Source organism: Rhododendron vialii, chromosome 8a (genome assembly GCF_030253575.1).
Source record: "Rhododendron vialii isolate Sample 1 chromosome 8a, ASM3025357v1".
NCBI lineage: Eukaryota > Viridiplantae > Streptophyta > Magnoliopsida > Ericales > Ericaceae > Rhododendron > Rhododendron vialii.
The window spans coordinates 3,474,358-3,492,915 of record NC_080564.1 but is presented as its reverse complement, the minus strand read 5'-3'; the positions used below and the strand labels follow the sequence as shown (position 1 = coordinate 3,492,915).

At 38.9% G+C, this 18,558-nt stretch overlaps 2 protein-coding genes across 3 annotated transcripts; one reads left to right on the top strand and one right to left on the bottom strand.

Annotated features, from left to right (window-relative positions):
- Positions 1-2,293: 2,293 nt before the first annotated feature.
- Positions 2,294-6,156, top strand: LOC131298367 (thaumatin-like protein 1b). The gene is made up of 3 exons (XM_058323795.1): positions 2,294-2,594; positions 3,422-4,124; positions 5,594-6,156. The coding sequence occupies exons 1-3, from the start codon at positions 2,444-2,446 to the stop codon at positions 5,772-5,774; spliced, it is 1,035 nt and encodes a 344-aa protein (XP_058179778.1). The 5' UTR covers positions 2,294-2,443; the 3' UTR covers positions 5,775-6,156.
- A 3,081-nt stretch (positions 6,157-9,237) lies between these two features.
- Positions 9,238-16,904, bottom strand: LOC131298362 (oligopeptide transporter 7-like). 2 transcript variants are annotated; one of them, XM_058323784.1, is made up of 6 exons: positions 16,787-16,904; positions 16,077-16,662; positions 12,147-12,719; positions 11,203-11,458; positions 10,796-10,978; positions 9,238-10,034 (listed from the first exon to the last, which is right to left on the bottom strand). In XM_058323784.1, exons 1-6 carry the CDS (start codon positions 16,818-16,820, stop codon positions 9,414-9,416), a joined length of 2,253 nt encoding a protein of 750 aa, XP_058179767.1. In that variant the 5' UTR covers positions 16,821-16,904; the 3' UTR covers positions 9,238-9,413. The 2 variants fall into 2 exon arrangements, with proteins under 2 accessions (XP_058179767.1, XP_058179769.1); XM_058323786.1 differs by lacking the exon at positions 10,796-10,978 and having other exon boundaries at positions 16,787-16,857.
- Positions 16,905-18,558: the final 1,654 nt, after the last annotated feature.

The window sequence follows — 18,558 nt, the reverse complement described above, 5'->3', positions numbered from 1 at the left end:
GATTCCAAACGGCCATGGGATGTGTGTTTGCTGATCGTCGGGAACTTACGAAAAACTGGATCTGATGGGTTGAACCAAAATGGATACGAATTGAAGGGAAGCAACTTTTCGGAAATAAACTTCGTTTAAATTTTTAAAAAAAAAATGAGATAAAATACTTGAAACAAATTTGTCCCAAAAGGAATTAATACAAAGGCCCAAACCCAAGCCATATCTCAAGGATATATGGGAACTTGTCTCGTTAAATGCTCATGTGAATATAGCTAGGATCCAAAATTTTCTCAGAATTACTGTTCCCGAAATATTGTCTCTTCATGAGAAACCATCACGGGATTCAGAGCTGGACATGCCCCAATCAATCTACTACTATCATCGTTCAGTTTCGGATACCATGTGACAATCTGCCACATGGTATTCAACGAGTATTGAATAATTGACATTAATGTTAAATTTGACACGAGAGAGGGAGTGTTAAATACCACATAAGCATTTGATCGGTTGGTGTTCCTTCAGATGTCAATTCTTCCACTTGACATGTCATGTCAAGTATAACATCCTTGATACTCTAAGTTAAACTCCTAGTGTAGCTACACCGGTTGAGTCAACTTTCCTAATTATGTAACCGCCCTATTTAAAATCCTATTGGTTGGCACCCAATAACCCAGTATTTTGTATTATAGTGGATTAATTTCTACATACCTTAGCGGAGTTCTGTGAGAGGAGGCTCAACTTCTATTTATTTGAAGGCAAAAAGGTTAATGATTTAATTTGTCATCCTTCACAACCTTCTTACTCTGATCTTTATTTACTTGACAGTTAATATATATTTCTGGCTCATCGACTAATCAGACCAACCTGCTCAATTTATTCAAATACGACACAAAATTAACAGGTTATTTTTTCAGGAACACTAGTATGACACGACATAATAACACACAAATAATTAATGATTTCCGGTTAAAGTCAAACTCAAGATCTATTAAAACTATAGTTATAGATATTTAAGTGTATATTAGATAAGGGTTGCAGGTATACATGATGTGGTATGTGACATTTTTCAACTTTAACTAAGATCGAGTTCATTAATTTTCTTGAAGTCAATATATCCTTTTGTTTCATATTGATGTAACAATTTTGCCTGCTCTCAACTCTTGAGACAGAAAGAAAGGGAAAAAAAAAACTTTAACATCTTCATATATTTGAAATTCTTAATTAAAACTAGTTCCTAGCCATGGAGAGATTATTCACTGCCCATGGGGCACTACGTGACATTGCCCCATGCCTCTTTCCACCACATATAGTTGTGGGGTCCTTATACTTAGTCTCAGGCCCCACAGAAATATGTGGTTGAGGGAGAGGCCTGGGGCATCACGTGCAGAGATGGATCTACTTAAGGGCGTATGGGGGCCACGGACCCCACATTGTTTCGATTTTTTTTTTCAAATTTGAATATTAATATTAGTTGTTGTTTTTTGTTTGTTAAGAATTATTTTGCATTTGATGTTATTTAGACATTTAAATGCTTTAAGAATGTGTTCATTTTTTAGTCCCAAAACCCAATTCTTCTCTCTGCTCATGGTCTCCCATAAGTTTTTTCTTCAATTATTAATCTCATTTATCTTTCCATCTTTCTACACTCATTACCCAAAAAAACCTCTCTGAAAATCTAAACCAAACAAACTATTAGATCCCCGAATTTTGAAATTTCAAAATTTTATCGTTCATAATCCGGCCCTTGTATTTACAAAATCCTAATTCCATCCCTAACCACGTGGCAGTGTCACAGGGGCATTAAATTCAATTTTTCCTAGCCATGATCACAATAAAACAAAGCGGAACCGAAATGGCATGACACGTTAATAAGCAGAATTGAGAGGATCTTAACATGACGGTGGCAATGACACGATATGAACACGACACCATTACCACCCTAATATAAGTTAAGGGAAGTGCTACAATACACACCCCTTATTTGGGTGTGTATCATATGCACTCTTATTAAAATACACCAAAATGTTATGAATCCCAAAATATTACGAATTTATTGCTAAAAAGTTACGAATCATATTGTTGAAAAGTTATGAATTTTTAGTATAAAAGTTACGATACGAAATAAAATGTTATGAATGACCGGTCCTGCAAGTAATTTTTTATGAGGTGGCACAATATGAACCACACAATAGGTGCATATGGTACACACCTTAAAGGGGTGTGTATTGAAGACTTTCCCATAAGTTAAACTCTATCTTCGCGGGGTTTAGTCAAATAGTAGCTCTCCTAAAACCACCCCACCATCTTCCATAATCCAATATTCACATACTTAAGTAATTACAGAGAGAGAGAGAGAGAGAGAGAGATATGCCGACATAAACAGTGGCGGTGGGGATTGAGCAGCTAGCTAGCTCTACAACAGAGTCGGTCGAATTGGTGTCATGCACTTTTCATGTATAAATATAGACACCAGTCCCTATTCATCAGGTCACGTGAATTGCATATCTCAACCGAAATTGAAATCCAATCAAATAGTTGTAGGATTCAAATGGCTGGGATTCAATGGTCTCTTCTCTCCATTTGTCTCCTTCTCTTCACTCCAGGTAATTCCCAGAAACTTTCTTTTACACTAATTCGCAGTGATTTCACTTTTTGTTTTTTTGTTTTCATGTGTTTAAAATTGTACGGCGTAATATTTTGTTTTGTAAAATGTTTTTGAATGTTGGCCCAGAACAATACTCCAGTTTTTAATACAACTCGATCGGAATAAGTTCCGCAAAACACTTTTCAAGTAAAAAATGCGCAGTTATTTCATATCTTATTCGTTTTGAAGTGAATTGATTTTTAAAGATACAAAAAAACGTCGTCTTTAATTCTGTCTGTAAAAGATGGATTTTTTTTAAGGGAAAAAAAATAAAAAATAAACCGAGATCAAGCTGATGTTTTGAGAAAACAAAACAAACTTCCATGAGCTTTGTATATTGTACTTATTTTGGAATTGGAACGAAAATGATTTTGGAGGATTTGAAAACATCTTCTTCTTCTTTTTCAATGAAAATGGGTTACAGTAATACTTTCGTGACAGTTGCTATGTTCCTCATTCGAATTAGTTTGGTGAAAGATATTTTGACAAACTTATTGTAAGATAACCTCAAAATGTCCGAAGGCTACGAATTAGTTTGTTTTTCGATTTGGAAAATAGTTTCTGTGTCAAAGAAACAGTGCATGCATGTGAAGTTCGCGTAAGTTGATTCGGAACACTTTGCACAACCAAAAAATTTGACGTGTCTTTTCAAAATTTGCTCCTGTTTTGTTTCTAAAGAATTGAGAATTGAAAATACTGAAGAATACGGAATCTCTCTCCCAACAATAGAATTCTAAACCCCACTCCCTCTGTTTTTTCACGTTTCCTTGGTTTTGTAATCCCCAGGTGTGTTTTCAGCCACATTCACAATAACCAACCAGTGTAGCTACCCGGTATGGCCAGGCCTACTATCCGGCGCTGGAACACCTCAGCTCCCCACCACCGGCTTCGCCCTCAACTCCGGTGCCTCCACCACCATCCCTATCCCCACCTCTTGGTCCGGCCGCGTATGGGGCCGCACCCTCTGCTCCACCGACCCCACCACCGGCAAATTCACCTGCCTCACAGCTGATTGCGGCTCCGGCACCATCGAATGCAACGGCGCCGGTTCCGTCCCTCCCGCGACCCTCGCCGAGTTCACGCTCAACGGCGCCAACGGCCTCGACTTCTATGACGTGAGCCTCGTCGACGGATTCAATCTGCCCATGCTTGTGGTCCCACAGGGCGGGACCGGGGGCGGGAACTGCACCGCCACCGGGTGCGTGGTGGACCTCAACGGCTCGTGCCCGGTTGCGCTGCGGGTGATTGGCGCCACGTACGGGAGCGAGTGCGTGGCGTGCAGGAGCGCGTGTGAGACGTTTGGGGACCCGATGTATTGCTGTACCGGGGCTTACGCGACGCCCAATACGTGCCAGCCGACTTCTTATTCGCAGTTCTTCAAGAACGCGTGCCCGCGGGCGTATAGTTTTGCGTACGATGACGGGACCAGTACATTCACGTGTGCATCTGCGAATTACGTCATCACTTTTTGTCCAACTCCGGCTGTAAGGTAAATTTACCGACACACCCCTCATGCGTCTTCCATTCGTTGCTTTTTTTCGTAATTTTTTCGTTGGTAGTTATTCTTTCGAGCAATGCTAGGCATACAGAAAAAGGGGTTGCATAAGAGTTATCTCAAAAATACTCCGAATAGGAAATCAACAGTTCAAACGGTGAATTTTGATTTCTTCGTTTCGGCTATTTTCGGGGTACCTTCTATGTATGGGTATATAGAATTATTGTATTGTTTAATTATTATTATATTAATTGCAAGAAGAATACCAAAAACACTCAACAGTCATGTTATTGGTTTTTTTATGCATTTTTAACACTTTTTAAGAAGTTTTTGGGTGCCGGACGGATACCACACACGTGGTACCCTGTCAACAATCCTAGCTATCCAAATATAATAGTTCGAATTTTAAAGAGAGAAAAAGAGGAGAGAGAATGGTGGGGTAAGGAGAGAGAGAAGAAATAAATTTGAATTGTCTAAAACACATTTAAACTGTGTCAAGCGAGTACCACGGGTAAAATAGACGTTTTTTGCCTCTTTGGTACAATGACGGTTGTTTTTTGTTTTACCCTTCTTGAAACGGTTGGGTCGTCACTTTCGCGGCCAGCTAGTTGAGAAAGGTGGCGCCGCAATTTTTATAAAGAAAGTTGCTGATCTAATTAAGCACCAACTATTTTTATCACTATTTTAAGGATGTTTTAAAATTACAAGTTGTAAACTTCTCTAAATTTCATGGATACTTAACTACAATGTCCTATGTTAGATGTGAAATAAGAAAATCTGGAAAACGGAAATGTATTTTATTTTGGTTTTGGTAGCGATTTTCGTATTTTTTTATCGTACGTATTTCATTCTCCATTGTATACTTATATGTGATGAAGTAGTAACACTGCCTTATCAAGTGTCGGCGAAATTCAATTTACATTCACATGCAAGAAGGCATAAAAAAGCAATTATATATTAAAAAATGTGAAAATCAATTATACATTTCTTTCTTTCACAAACAACTAATATGATGTAAGAGAGAATAGGAGAATGGAAAGTCAATTTTTTGCCTATCCTTAGTATCAAGATCTCATCCATCAAATAACCTTTCTTTTTATTCCTTGGCAAAAACTAGAGGGGGGTTTCGGCGAATGTGAATTTTGTGAGAATATATAGTTCGTTTTGTGAATTTTATGAGAAGAGTTAAACTCTTGACCCTCTTTCTCTTGACACCTAGCTAAGTACATCGTGATACCGTAGAGCGAAAGGCCTCTGGGTGGCAAAGAAGTGATATGTTTTCCCAGTTTCTGCAGCTTTCCCAGTTTCTGCAGCCACACCCATAAACTATTCTTTTCCTTAGTTTATTTTGATCTCATTTTTTCTAAACAAATATCAACCGTCGAGTCCAACCTAACAATGTTTTACTAATCATTGATTAAATGATTAACCTAATGAAAATGGACTTTTAAAAATGGATGCAGCCAGAAGTCATCAGGAGGGCAAAGTGAAATTCCGGAGGCAACAAACATCTCCAGCAGCAGTCCGGAGGCAACAATCATCTTCAACAGCAGCAATTCGAGATGCTCTACGACTCCATTTCTCTTCATCACCACCTTCATCGCCGCTTTATCGGTTATTTGGCAGTCGAGGCATCTGAACTGATCGTCTCTGTCACAGTCTCTTCACTTTGTTCGTTGTATTTGTTACTCCTTCTGCCCGCGATTGTTAGTGAGGGATTTCAAATGGCCCGAATAGTGAAATTTTGTTCTTATAGAACAATTGTTGCCAGCGGCCTGCATTCGAGCCTGGACGGTTTCTACGTAGAAAACGGAATAGAGAGAATAGACTGTGATAAGTCGTAGCTGGCGTAGGGAAATTATAGTATTAGATTAGTTTTATTTTTTTAGTTATTTTAGTAGTAGGAAAATGAGGTGCGTGAAGAATAGTTGATTATTTCGGGATTTTATTATTGGGTTTTTATATTGTTAAGGTTAAGGTCTACTGGTGCAAACTATATAAGATGAAGTTTTGGTTTGGTTGGGTTGATGTGATTTTCCAACTTGTGGGTACATATGACTTTCGTATTCAGACATTTATTATTTTGTGTTATCTTTCACACCTTATGTATTATAGATTACTCCCTCCGTTCCTAAATGTCCAGACTACAAATCTAGGCCTATAAAAAATGTATTTGTTTCGTTAAAAAATTTGAACTTTTTTTCACAAATCAACAGAGATCAATGAGTTCATTCTAGTTATGAAAAAAAAAATTGAATTTTTTAATGAAAAAAAATTTTTTTTTTTTTTAAAAAATCTAAGATTGCGGACCGAACATTTATTTAGGGACAAAAGGGAGTATTATGGGACAAGCTCATGATCTCTTCATAGCTTGTGAAAGATCAAGTCACTATTGTTTGGTTCATCAATGAGAATGATGTATTTGGATTCTTTTCATTTGATTGGAGGGGCACGACCTAAAATGTATGGGAGAGATTATTGGTGAACAGCCAGATCCGATGTTGTGAGGTCAACAACATTTATATCTGTATCTACCGATGAAGACACAAATGTGTCCAAAACCATTCAATACATATGAATTCCCAAGGCTTCGAATTATATACAACAGTTTGCAGCTTTAGGTTGATAGGTATTAGTTTTCGCACCTTCAGATATGGTTATACCCTAATATACTGGTGAGATTGGGAAATCGCATGCTTATTGTTTGGCTCCCGGTACATAAAGGTTCTTTTTTTCTTCACCTGTCAGTTCATGATTACTATGGCCGTTACTTGACCCCTACGACCAATTGAGACACTCTAAAAAAAAAAAAAAAATAGAAAATTAACAATTGCCATGATCTATTCATGCTACGCATCGTTCTATATTTCCGATATTGTTACCCTACGACTAGCCGACAATGTTATGTGTTTAAGTTTTCGCACGTGCGGGGGAGTGTTAGACTTGTCCCACATCGCTCATCTAAGCCACCCAAACTTGGTTAATAAATTCTAGAGGGCTACTCCACCTATAGCCAATTGGTTTGGAGTTGGATGCTTTAACATGGTATCAGAGCTAGAATTTCGGAGGCTTTTCCCCTTTGTCTGTGCTTGCACTTTATTTCATTGTGATTCGGAACAGTGTTCCGAATCCTTTGTTCACTTCTCCACGTGCGAATCGGGCGTTGCACGTGCGGGAGAGTGGGAGAGTGTTGGGATTTGTCCCACATCGGTTAAATATCTCCTCCAAAACTAGTATATGAGCTTGTGCAGCCTCTCCACTCTTAGCCAATTGGTTTGGAGTTGGATGCTTTAACATGGTATCAGAGCTAGAGTTTCGGAGGTTTTTCCCCTTTGTTTGTGCCATAGTTGCACTTTATTTCATTGTGATTCGTGTGTTCCGAATCCTTTGTTGACCTCTCCACGTGCGAGTCAGGGGTCGCACGTGCGGGGGAGTATTGGGATTTGTCCCACATCGGTTAAATATCTCCTCCAAAACTAGTATATGAGCTTGGGCAGCCTCTCCACTCTTAGCCAATTGGTTTGGAGTTGGATGCTTTAAGAAAAGCAAAAACAAAATAGATGGAGCCTTTGTTTGCTCATCCATGTAGCTGTCTGGCATTGCAAAGTGGGGTCAAGTGACTCACTGAGTTGAAAACATTGCTTAAAATGTCTGAGTTTCTGTTGTGTTTTAATACATTTGACCCCCCCTTAATATCAAAAAAATGCCCAAGAACATTAAAACTACAATATATTTGTAATTTTGGAAACCTTGGGCAGCTGAAGAGTTTCTGACTCTCTAGCTCTTGAACTGAACCAGATTAATCTGGGTATCCAAACCCAAGCCCAATCCTCTTAAACTCGTGAGATGTAAGAAGATAAGGCTAACAGGCCCCAAGCCCAAGCCAGCCAGCGGCCCACGAGCCACAGTCTTGTCTAGAAAGCAGTGACGGATTCAGAAATGTCATTTAGTGGAGGCACTTTGTTAATTATAATGGTGAAAATTTATTTTTTTAGTTAACCATAATAAGATCGTTACATAATTAAGGCATGCAATACAAACTACAAAAATATATAACACATACTTTCACTTAAATTATGTAAAAATAAGTACAAAATCTCAGACAAAATTTGAGAGTGTGTTTTACATGAACATCGATAAATTTTAGAATGATCGATATAGTTTTATTAATGATATTATTTTAAAATATTGCTCTTAGACGGTTAAAAATAAGTACAATTAAGAAAGAATCGATCCAAGTAGACAAATAGTTCAAAAATCAACAAGTATAAATGCACCATATGACGAAATTGAAACATAAAACTAATTTTATATGTATATTTTCAAAATATACACACTTGTTTATATGTAGTAGCACACCTAATTTCATAATTATGCAAAACATAAGAAAATATAACAAAATTATTTTAGTTTCGAGCGGGGACACGTGACCCCCTTTCCCTCCGTCCCTGTCGGGAAGCCGCAGCGGCACACACGGTTATGGGTCGAGGCCCAAAGCCCACATAACATGCGCTCTCTCCTTGAAAATACTGCCCTTTAGGCAACATCCCATCAAAAGGTTTCTTCTCAAACTAACGTGGGACTAGGTGACTTTTTAACATGCCAACTTTGAGAGAGAAAATTTTTGATTCATCCCTAAATGAAATTTATTTATTCTTTCACCAGCTTCAATTCCTTACTTGGCGGTTCAAATAAAAAAATTCCTTACTTGGGATTATCTAAACCCACTTGAGTCCATCTCATGTGGTATGGGGTTCCACCTTAATTTAGAGGTCAAAATTCAAAATCTCTTATAACAAAGTACCAATTTTCCAGCATTAATTAATTTTATAGCCATCAAATTTCATAAAGCTGGAAGGAAACTACTACTAAGCATGTGTGTATCAAACTCAAGAATTCTGTTGAAGCTTCGGGGTCTCAGGGACTTAGTCTATAAATGTTGGGTGAATCCTGGTCCTGGAAATGAGATTCAAGAAGCCGAGTTGGAGATGCCTACCCATTCAGAGAATATCGAGTAGTAGGTTTTTTTTCATAATCAATTTTCGCACTTCTCTTTTTACGAATGTGAAAATCACTACTATAAAATGCATACCGATACATTCAATTCTAATGTTGAATATTGGCAACTTAAATTAAATGAAACACGGGCAAGAAGTTGGATACAACCAATGATGATGACAAATTTCAAATACAACCCATGTACAGTTTATTTACATATGTGCATTTGATGAAGAATCACTTTCATCTTTCTAGCTTTCTTGCTTCTCATCACATTCATCACACTTATCTTATATAACCAGGGCAACCTTTAACAATAATCCCATCCGCGGTAGGGCAAGAAGCCAAAGGGCACCCATCAGGGTCACTCCCCCACCAGCTGAGATCAACATGTTGCATCCCCAAACACAAGTACAACAAAACCGCCATGAAGGCCAAACCGGCATCAAGTGCACCCGACAACACATAGTTGTGGCGGCCCCACCATCCACGGTAATATCTATAAGCAACGAAACCCGACGCAAAGCCAATAATAATCCAGCTTGTGTAATTGACAGCAGTAGCAGGGGGCATCGTTATTGTTGCTCCTAAAAGCACCGGCATTGTAATGAGTCGAATCCAGTGCTGGTCTGGAAAGGCTTTGTGCAAAAGGAAGACTAGTAGGGGAGCTATGGCCCCGCCTAAGAAAAACCAGTTGATAGCGGAGTAGTGGCCGAGATCTCCGAAAATTCTTTGGGGCCCGATTAGGCCCCAGACAACAGAGGAGTCGTAGAAGACGTGGTCACGCGGGCAGGTCCATGGACTGCCTGGGGGCAGAAGGGCTCTATCACATATGTTGGGAATTGTGTCCATTAGCCACCATGCTGTTACTAAATGTACCAGCGCTGATACAAGAGCACCTACCACCTGATAGGAAGTACAGGATCAAACAGAGATATTTGGGTGGTTAAATGAACCAATCTATTGGAAATCGTTAAAAAAGCTCGTTTGGATCGACTCGTAATGCATACAAACCAAGGTTCAAAATATACTAAAGCTCGTTAATTCTTTTAGCTAGCTTGGTATGTCAATATTGGATAAAAAGCAAGCTGGGCTTGTGAATTTGGTAATTCAAGCTCATTTAAGAGCATCTCCACTAGCTTTTGCCATTTGGGCAACACCATCACAGAAAACTTGGCTCGTTGCTCCATCAATCCAAGGTTACTTTGGCACATTTTCTCATTTCAAGCTGTTGGTTCGAATTGTTGATTTGATTGGCAATTTTGTACAAGTCAAACTTGGTGCCAAATTTGGCACCACCAATGCTTTGCCAAAATTTGTCAAAGCTTCTGGCTCACATCTAGAGCTGTTCTTTTGGTGTTTAGTAACCAAAATTTGGCTTTGTCTATGGATTTGGAACATAGTGGAGTTGCTCATCAGCTCAAATGAAAAACAAGTGAGGCTTTAACACACTTTTGGAACTCGGCAAGTATTGAAGAAGCTCGCACAACCACTCCAAGACTCGACTCATCTCAAAACGAAAATATTAACCACCACCACATGCAAACTTGCGAATAGTTTAACAGGTGACCATAAAACGGAAAGAATTTTTCCGCCATGGAACAAGTTTTGGAATCAAACTCGTTTATTTTTCTCAGAAAGGAAAAAGAACGAAAATGGAGACTGACCTGGGCCATAAACATTGATCTAGGAGGAATTTTCATGTAATAACCGAGCTTGAAGTCTTGCAGAAAGGCAATCGCTTGCTTCATACTAACAAACCCATACACCTTAAAGCACATGTTAGCTACTGGATATCCTGGATATATATACCCAATAATGTAGTCTGTTATCACTCTTAAGGCTGGAGTCTAGCTAGCAGAGAGAAAATAGCTATGTCAGAACAGTGAGAATTCCAGAGTCATTTGAAAGAAAACTTAATTCATATCATATCAATTTTTGGTAAATGTCTACCAATTTTCATAACGAGTGGAATAATTCAAATAGACTTCAAGTTCCAATAGAATTTTGTTGAAACATGAATAATCAGATAAAGCACTGTGATAAATACAAAACAGCAGCAGAGTTTGAGTACCTGGTTTGTTGTCGCGGTGATGACCCCAATGGGAAGGGTGAAAAATAAGGCAAGGCCGCATGCTATCAAGACTCCCCACCATGGAAGCTGGAGTTGATCCTTGCAGTACTCGCAAACAAGTACAGTTGCAGTGATGTTTAACAGGAGGATACAACTGAACCACCATTCAGGAACTTGTTCGTACTTTCTCATGAGCTTTGTGTGCACATCCATTTGTTTTTCCTTGAATGCAGACTTGCTTTGCTGCCACAATTCTCTGTACCATTGTACTAAAACTGAGTTCTAAGCTTCTGGAATGCACTAAAAAGTCACAGATGATGCAAGGTTTCATATTACACCATTTTGTGACTCAATCTCGGGACGATATAATCACTGTAGAGGGAAAGACACTTGAAATGTAAGAGACAGGACAAGTTTAAGAAATTTTGCCCCTCCAGACACTAGAAGACCATGAAGAATCTGGTTGAATGAATATTTCAATGACCCTACAGCTGCTAGGTCCCTCTCAATTATTAAATGGAGGACCACTACTTTTTCTTTTTCTTCTTGTGATTCAATGAATGACCACTCCACTGTAACGAGGTTAAAAACGAAGTTTATTAAGAAGATCCCAAGCATTATGATTTCAATTTTACCAGAACCTTCTGCATTGTGATATGTGTGGAGCATGAAAAAAAATTTGAGATTCCAAATGGAGATAGAGGAATAATGTCAGGTAACCCTCATGCAAAACCTATATACAGGAAGCAGCGAAGAGTGATGTGTCAATGGCTTTATTTCGCTTTTGAACCCCACTGATGGACTTTCTGATCTCTGATTACGAAATGTAAAGATCATTCTATATCAGGTTTTGGACTATAAAGTATGTTTTTCAGCATTCTATGTCATTTTAATGGGTACACAAAACAAGAACCAAGCTCAACCAGAAAACTGCAGCTTATTACCTTCCATGGAAGACTAAAACATGAACAACGCTGGCAGTGACGCAGGCAAAACTGAGAGCATATGTCAAAGCAAGGAAAGTACTGAGATAAAGAGGGCCCTCTCTATCATACGCCTGGAAATCAATATGAAAGTTATCGCCTATTATGGAAGTGATATTGTAGTTTTGGCCAGTGGAAGTGAAGAGGCCATCTGAGAAAATAGGGAAAGTCTTGAAGTTGAACATATTGAGCCAATATGCAACTGGAGCGATAACATACGTCATAAGCATAAACCCAAGAGCAACATTGGCAGTAGCAAACCATGGGCTAGCAAGTGGACTCCCAAGGTAAGAGGAAATGCTGGACCAATCAAATCCGAGTGCACCGATCCCTAGGCCATGCAGGCCTGAGCCTAGCTGGTGGGCCAGGATTGAGTTTGGGAATATCCAGCATAGCCAGGAAAAGGAGGTTAGCATTGGGAAGAGGTAGCCCGGGAAAACATAATACGCAAAACTGCAAGTGAAGGCTATGAGGAAGAACCGGTTCCTTGTTAATCCACCACCTTTGGGCCTCTCCTCTTTCTCATGTAGTGCCCTGCCACATATAAATACACAGAAAGAGTAACTAAAGCAAGAATATGAACAAATTTTACTATTTTAACTTTGGAATGAATACATTCCATCACTTTAGGCTCCAGAAATGTTTAGATCCTCTAGGTATATGAATTGGAAAGCACAATGCAGATATATTTGTCTCACGTTGTCCTTTCTCACCTTCTTGTTAAGCAGTATATTAAAAGAGATACAAAACTTAGAAAACAGGCTGAAGAATAATAGCATGGTGGTATTTACTACCTAGAAATGTAATAATACTATCCGTAAAAGATTTTCCAGCTTCTGGTTCTATTTTTTACGCCTTGTTTTTCATGCATAACTCATAACCACACAGTAAATTCAAGTTTGGTTTCATAATGTTTTGCTTTCAATACTAGATCATTACCGAATCAAGTCTTATTCAATCCAGCTCAGAAAATTTCAAACAGTGCCGGAAGCACCGGCACCATATGGATTTTGCCGCAGATGTTCAAGTTTCGCGAAGCAGTACAGACTATAGTGCAAGTATATAACAACGTAACCATAGACTATTCGTAAGTTATTCACCAAGGTTATCATCAAATGAAAAGGTTTCCTCATAATATAGTCACTTTTCGCAGGTCCATGAATCCTCCAGCAAAGTTGTGAGCCTGCCATGTGTCTAGTTTTGATGATCGACTCAGCTTATCTCCAAGATAAATGTGCTCATAGATAGGTAGAATTCCATGGGAAAAATTAGTAAATTAGTCTGATAAAACCCTCTATTCTAATTTCATTTTGAGAAAGGGGCAAAAAATGGGAATTTGAACTGCAAATATAATGGAATCCTATGGCTATCTTTCACAATAGTTTAATCACAATTAGGGCCGGCTTTGAGGTAAAGCCGGAGGTGTGACCGCTTTAGAGCATCTCCAGCCTTCACTCATATTTTTCTTCAAATTTGAGTCAAATTTTGGGTAAAAACTCATTTTGGGTAGACACATCTCCAATCATCAAACCCAAATTTTACGCATCTCCCTCTTTCTCTCTCTCTAACTAGCCGTTGGAGAAATTGGTCAATGCAAAAGGTGTCTCAGATTTGGACAAAAAAATGGGTAAAACCCAAAATTGGGAAGGGTTTGGGTCAAAGATTGGAGAAAGATTTTTGTAGTTTTTATCCCATTTTTAAATTTGAGTCTTAAAATAGGTCAAGGCTGGAGATGCTCTTAGGCCCCAAGATTTAATAAAGAGAAACCAAGGCATAGGGTTGGGAAAATGACGGCCAAGGACGTGTTTGATAATTAATACCCTCTAAGGATATTTTCAGTATTAACAAATGTTCTCAGCATGTCCTTGACGGGTATTAATTATCAAAACACGTCCTGAGCCGTCATTTTCCCTTTTGGCTTACGCCACCGGCCCACCAACAAGTTTGGGCCGCTGCTGGTTGCCCATGAGACCTGTTTATGACTTTAGTGAAAGTGTGAAGCGTGAACAGTACAGGTTGAGTATCGGAAAAAAAAAATGCCGGAAGTCTTTATAAAGGAGGGGCTTATGGCCATTTGGGCTGAACTTGGACGTGCAATCTCCCCTATTATTGGAGATGGACATAGATCCACTAACGGACCCAACTCAACTGTAAATACCCACGTGGGCCAAGATTAGGACAGGTATCTTTTTTCCTTCATAAAAAAGAACAAAATTAATTGTAACAAGGAAAAATCATAGGAATAATAGTCAACCACACTTGGGGGATTCTCGAAATTATGGCCAAGAGAAAGGTATCTTTTTCCATCATAGAAAAGAACAGTACAAAGAAAAAATCATACTAGGAATTATCCTCAACCACACATGCTTGGATTCTCAAAATTATTAATGCTATTGACACCTTATTGTTATTGACAGCTCAACAAGGTGTCAATGAGAATACCAAAACACCAAAATTATTGGTACATTTTTTACACTTTTTAAGACACTTTAATTCATAGAAAATTGCAGGGGTTTGTCCTCCTACTGTTTTTAGCATGTCTTCATTATTAATGCTCCGTCACCTTGACGTGGACTACACAACCAAATATGTAACTCTTGTAGCACCAACAATACAACATGGCGGTGCTCAAGGAGCATTGAATGACCACCCGTGCCATTCCTTGATCCTTCCTCAAACGGTTATTATATGTTAGATAATTACTAGATTACTAGGAGGGCCAATTTTTTTTCCCATAAAAACCTAGGCTTTGTTTGAAACCCATGTACAGAAAAGAAAAATAGAAGAGAAGGAAAATGAAAGAAAAGTGAAAGGAAAAATTTATTATTCACTGCACTTGAAATTCTTATTTTCTTCGCTATTTCTCTTCCAACCAAACAATACAAGGGAAATTTTATTAATTTTTCTTTTTTTCCCTTACCTTTCCATAGGTCCCAGCCAAGCCTCACACACCAAATGAGGGACGCGGGGGCTCTGCTGCCCACCATGGGCAGCAGCCCCAACCCACACTCACACACAGCACCCCACACTCACACACAGCACCGTTTTATCAAAGGAAAAAAAAAAAAAAAAAACTCTTCCGCTTGCAATCCTATGGAGCAGAAACGTGATTATGAGAGCCCTAGAGTTAAAATTTAATTATGTCTCTTTAGAATAATATGATCAGAATAATAAGATCTTCACGTCAATTCAAACGGATTGAAAATTGGAGCATTTAATTTTTTAATCATATTTTTTAATATATAAACGGTCTAAAAAATTAAGTGTCACTTTTTAATTCGTTTGAACAAGTATGAAAATCTTATTATTTTAATCATATTATTCTAAAGAGATATAATTAACTTTTATCTATAGGACTTTCATAATCACGTTTCTGATCTACAGAATCCTAAATAAAGAGCAGATACTTAATTATAAGAGTCCTAGAGACAAAAATTAATTATGATGCTTTAGAATAATATGATTAGAATAATAAGATATTCGTACTTGTTCAAACGAATTAAAAAGTGGCACACTTAATTTTTTAGACCGTTTATATATTAAAAAATATGATTAAAAAATTAAGTGCTCCAATTTTCAATCCGTTTGAATTGACGTGAAGATCTTATTATTCTGATCATATTATTCTAAAGAGACATAATTAAATTTTAACTCTATGACTCTCATAATCACGTTTCTGCTCCATAAGATTGCAAGCGAAAGAGTTTGTTATTTTTTCCCTTTTATCAAAGGGTGCCGTGTGGAGTGCTGTGTGTGAGTATGGGTTGGGGCTGCTGCCCATGGTGGACAGCAGAGCTCCCGCGTCCCCAAATGAGCTCTACACGGGCATGGGACCATCGCCACCGTCCAAACAATCATCAGAAATAAGATCACTAGGTTAGTCAAACGTACCTGAGCAACGACACTTGGACAAGATTCTGGGGCCACCACATGGCGGCGGGCTCCACCAAAAACCGCCGGCAAATCCCCGCCAACCCGAACCCCAACACCTGCGTCGTCACAACGACGACCACCGCCACGAAGAACGTCATGTTCTGCTTGTAAAACACCTTGACGGCGGTGACGACGTGAGTCGGGTGAACGTCTGCCAGGCCGGCGTTCGCGAAGATCGTTATGAGCACGTGCTCCTTCACGTTGAACGGGCCCGGATTCAACGTGAATTCCCACCTTTGCCCCTTGAGAAACACTCGCTCCGTGAGCGTCGCCGCCATGAGGTGGCCGAGCGGCGCCACCGCGATCTGGGCGGAGATGGAGGTGATCGAGAGAGGTTCTCGGCGGAAGAAGAAGAACTGGTTGAGGAACGAGAGGAGGGCGCAGACTAGGGTCCCGAGCGTCCACATACGGAAGGTCGCCGCCGGTAGGGTCCCGTCGTCGGTGACCGGAACTGTCAGTGCTACTTGCTCGATCGGGGAGTTTTCCTCTTCGTACTGCGAGGTGCCGGAACCGGAGGCATCGCGTTGCTCTGCTTCCTTTTGAACTGCGCTTTTGTAACAAATTAGAAGCCGAATTGAATTAGTTAATTTCGAAAAATAGTAAGTGTTCAGTAACAAATTAGAGTTAGGAGCTGAATTGAATTGAATTAGAAGTTACTAATTTCTTACTTAGTGGAGCTGAGATCTCTTGAGCTGATTTCATCCCCCTCCCCTCTCTCTCTCTCTCTCTCTCTCTCTCTCTCTCCTACGAGGTTATTCTACTGTTCTAAGAGCATCCACATTACTCTCGCCACATTCTTTTTGAAACTATAATAACGAGCAAATCCTTTAAAACTGTGCTGCATCAAACTCGTTTCTTACCTCGCTATTCTGCAAATTATGTAACTTTGCTACAGGTGCTCGTGTCTCTTAGCAAGGTACAGTTCATCAACTCCACATTATTTTATTATTTAAACTGTGAATTTGGACCCACTTGTTAGTCTTTTACTGTTATATTCTTCTATTCGGTGCAAGGGTTTATGTATATCTGGTACCTATGCAAGTGTGAATGCATTAGTACTCATCAATTTATTTTACAATCCGATGTCGGGCTAATTTGTGCAAACTTCGATTAATTTCGGGATCTTAAAGTTAACAATCGTTTTACAACCTAACGTCGGGTCAACTTGCGCACATCTCGATTAATTTCGGGATCCTAAAATTAACGATCGAACAAACCTCTCTAGTGACCCCATGGTTGATGGTCGATCGGAAACATTTGATTTCCTTGATATTTGAACATGTAATCTCATGGAGGTTAAGGTCTTATTGGCTTTCTCATATCCACTTGGCCATTGTGGCCCGTGAGACTATTATTACTAATTGATCCTCGCCATTAGACGGGTAAAATTGATTTAATAGATTATTTCAGAATCTAAAAAGTAAATATTTGATAAAATTTAAAAACTTTCATTTGATCTCCTATAATACAGTAAGGAATAGAGGATTAAAATAATGAAATATACATTCAAACGAAAAATGCGAAAATAGTAGTAGCATAAAAAATGAGTATTATAACGAAATAGAGTTAGAATAGAGAGTCTGATGTGGAGTGTATTTAGAAAGGTGACTTGTTAAAATAGAAAAACAACTTTTTGAGTGTAATTTGATCTAAAATTTACCTAGACTGATGCGGATGCTCTAAAACAAGCAAGAGGTTATTCTACTGTTCTAAAATAAGCAATTACTATCTCTAGCGGGCCCTATCTAATTAGGTCCAACTAAGGTGGCCGACCGTTCAGCCAGAGACTTTTAAAACATTGGGGGTTAATCTCTCCGACATCTCGTTTTGAATGAGATTATTCAGTTGTCTTAGAGCATGTCATGTGGTGCCCTAATATCCTTCAACACTGCGCATCTCTGCGGTTTAACACCAGGAAAAAAAACACCACATATCTTTCCATGGTTTAGTGATGATAATGGTGTAATTTGCTTGGGCTTATATCACAAAAGGAGAAAACGAACACGGGCAAGGAGTTGGATACAACCAATGAAGATGATCAAATTCAAATACAACCAACATACAGTTATTTACATATCTGCATTTGCTGAAGAATTAGGAAAATTTTCAAAATGGCATCTGTACTTTACCCCAAATGTCACAGAAACACATGAACTTAAGTTTATTTCAATTAGACACCTGTACTAACAAAATTTCCAAATTTAGACCCCCGCCGTTATACTCCGTCCAAAAATCCAAAAAATCACTGACACGACATCTCTTACCCGTTTAAGTGGCCCCATTGAACATGTTTCTAACAAGGAACAATGCACCCAAGCCAAACCCCTCACTTTACCTCACGTTTTGGAGGGAAAATGACCTTTACCTAATTGATTTCCCTCCATTTCTCTCTCTAGAAGTCTGGCTATTATTCCACCATCTCCGTCAAAAGTGATGGGTT

Bases quoted from the DNA above. Each gene is read 5' to 3' on its own strand.
- LOC131298362 (XM_058323784.1), bottom strand. From the start codon at position 16,820: ATGAAATCAGCTCAAGAGATCTCAGCTCCACTAA. The intron at 16,663-16,786 runs GTAAGAAATTAG...ACAAAAGCGCAG, and splicing joins AGAGATCTCAGCTCCACTAA to TTCAAAAGGAAGCAGAGCAA. The intron at 11,459-12,146 runs GTAATAAGCTGC...ACAATGGTACAG, and splicing joins GTTTTAGTCTTCCATGGAAG to AGAATTGTGGCAGCAAAGCA.
- LOC131298367 (XM_058323795.1), top strand. From the start codon at position 2,444: ATGTATAAATATAGACACCAGTCCCTATTCATCAGGTCACGTGAATTG. The intron at 2,595-3,421 runs GTAATTCCCAGA...TGTAATCCCCAG, and splicing joins TCTCCTTCTCTTCACTCCAG to GTGTGTTTTCAGCCACATTC. The intron at 4,125-5,593 runs GTAAATTTACCG...AAATGGATGCAG, and splicing joins TGTCCAACTCCGGCTGTAAG to CCAGAAGTCATCAGGAGGGC.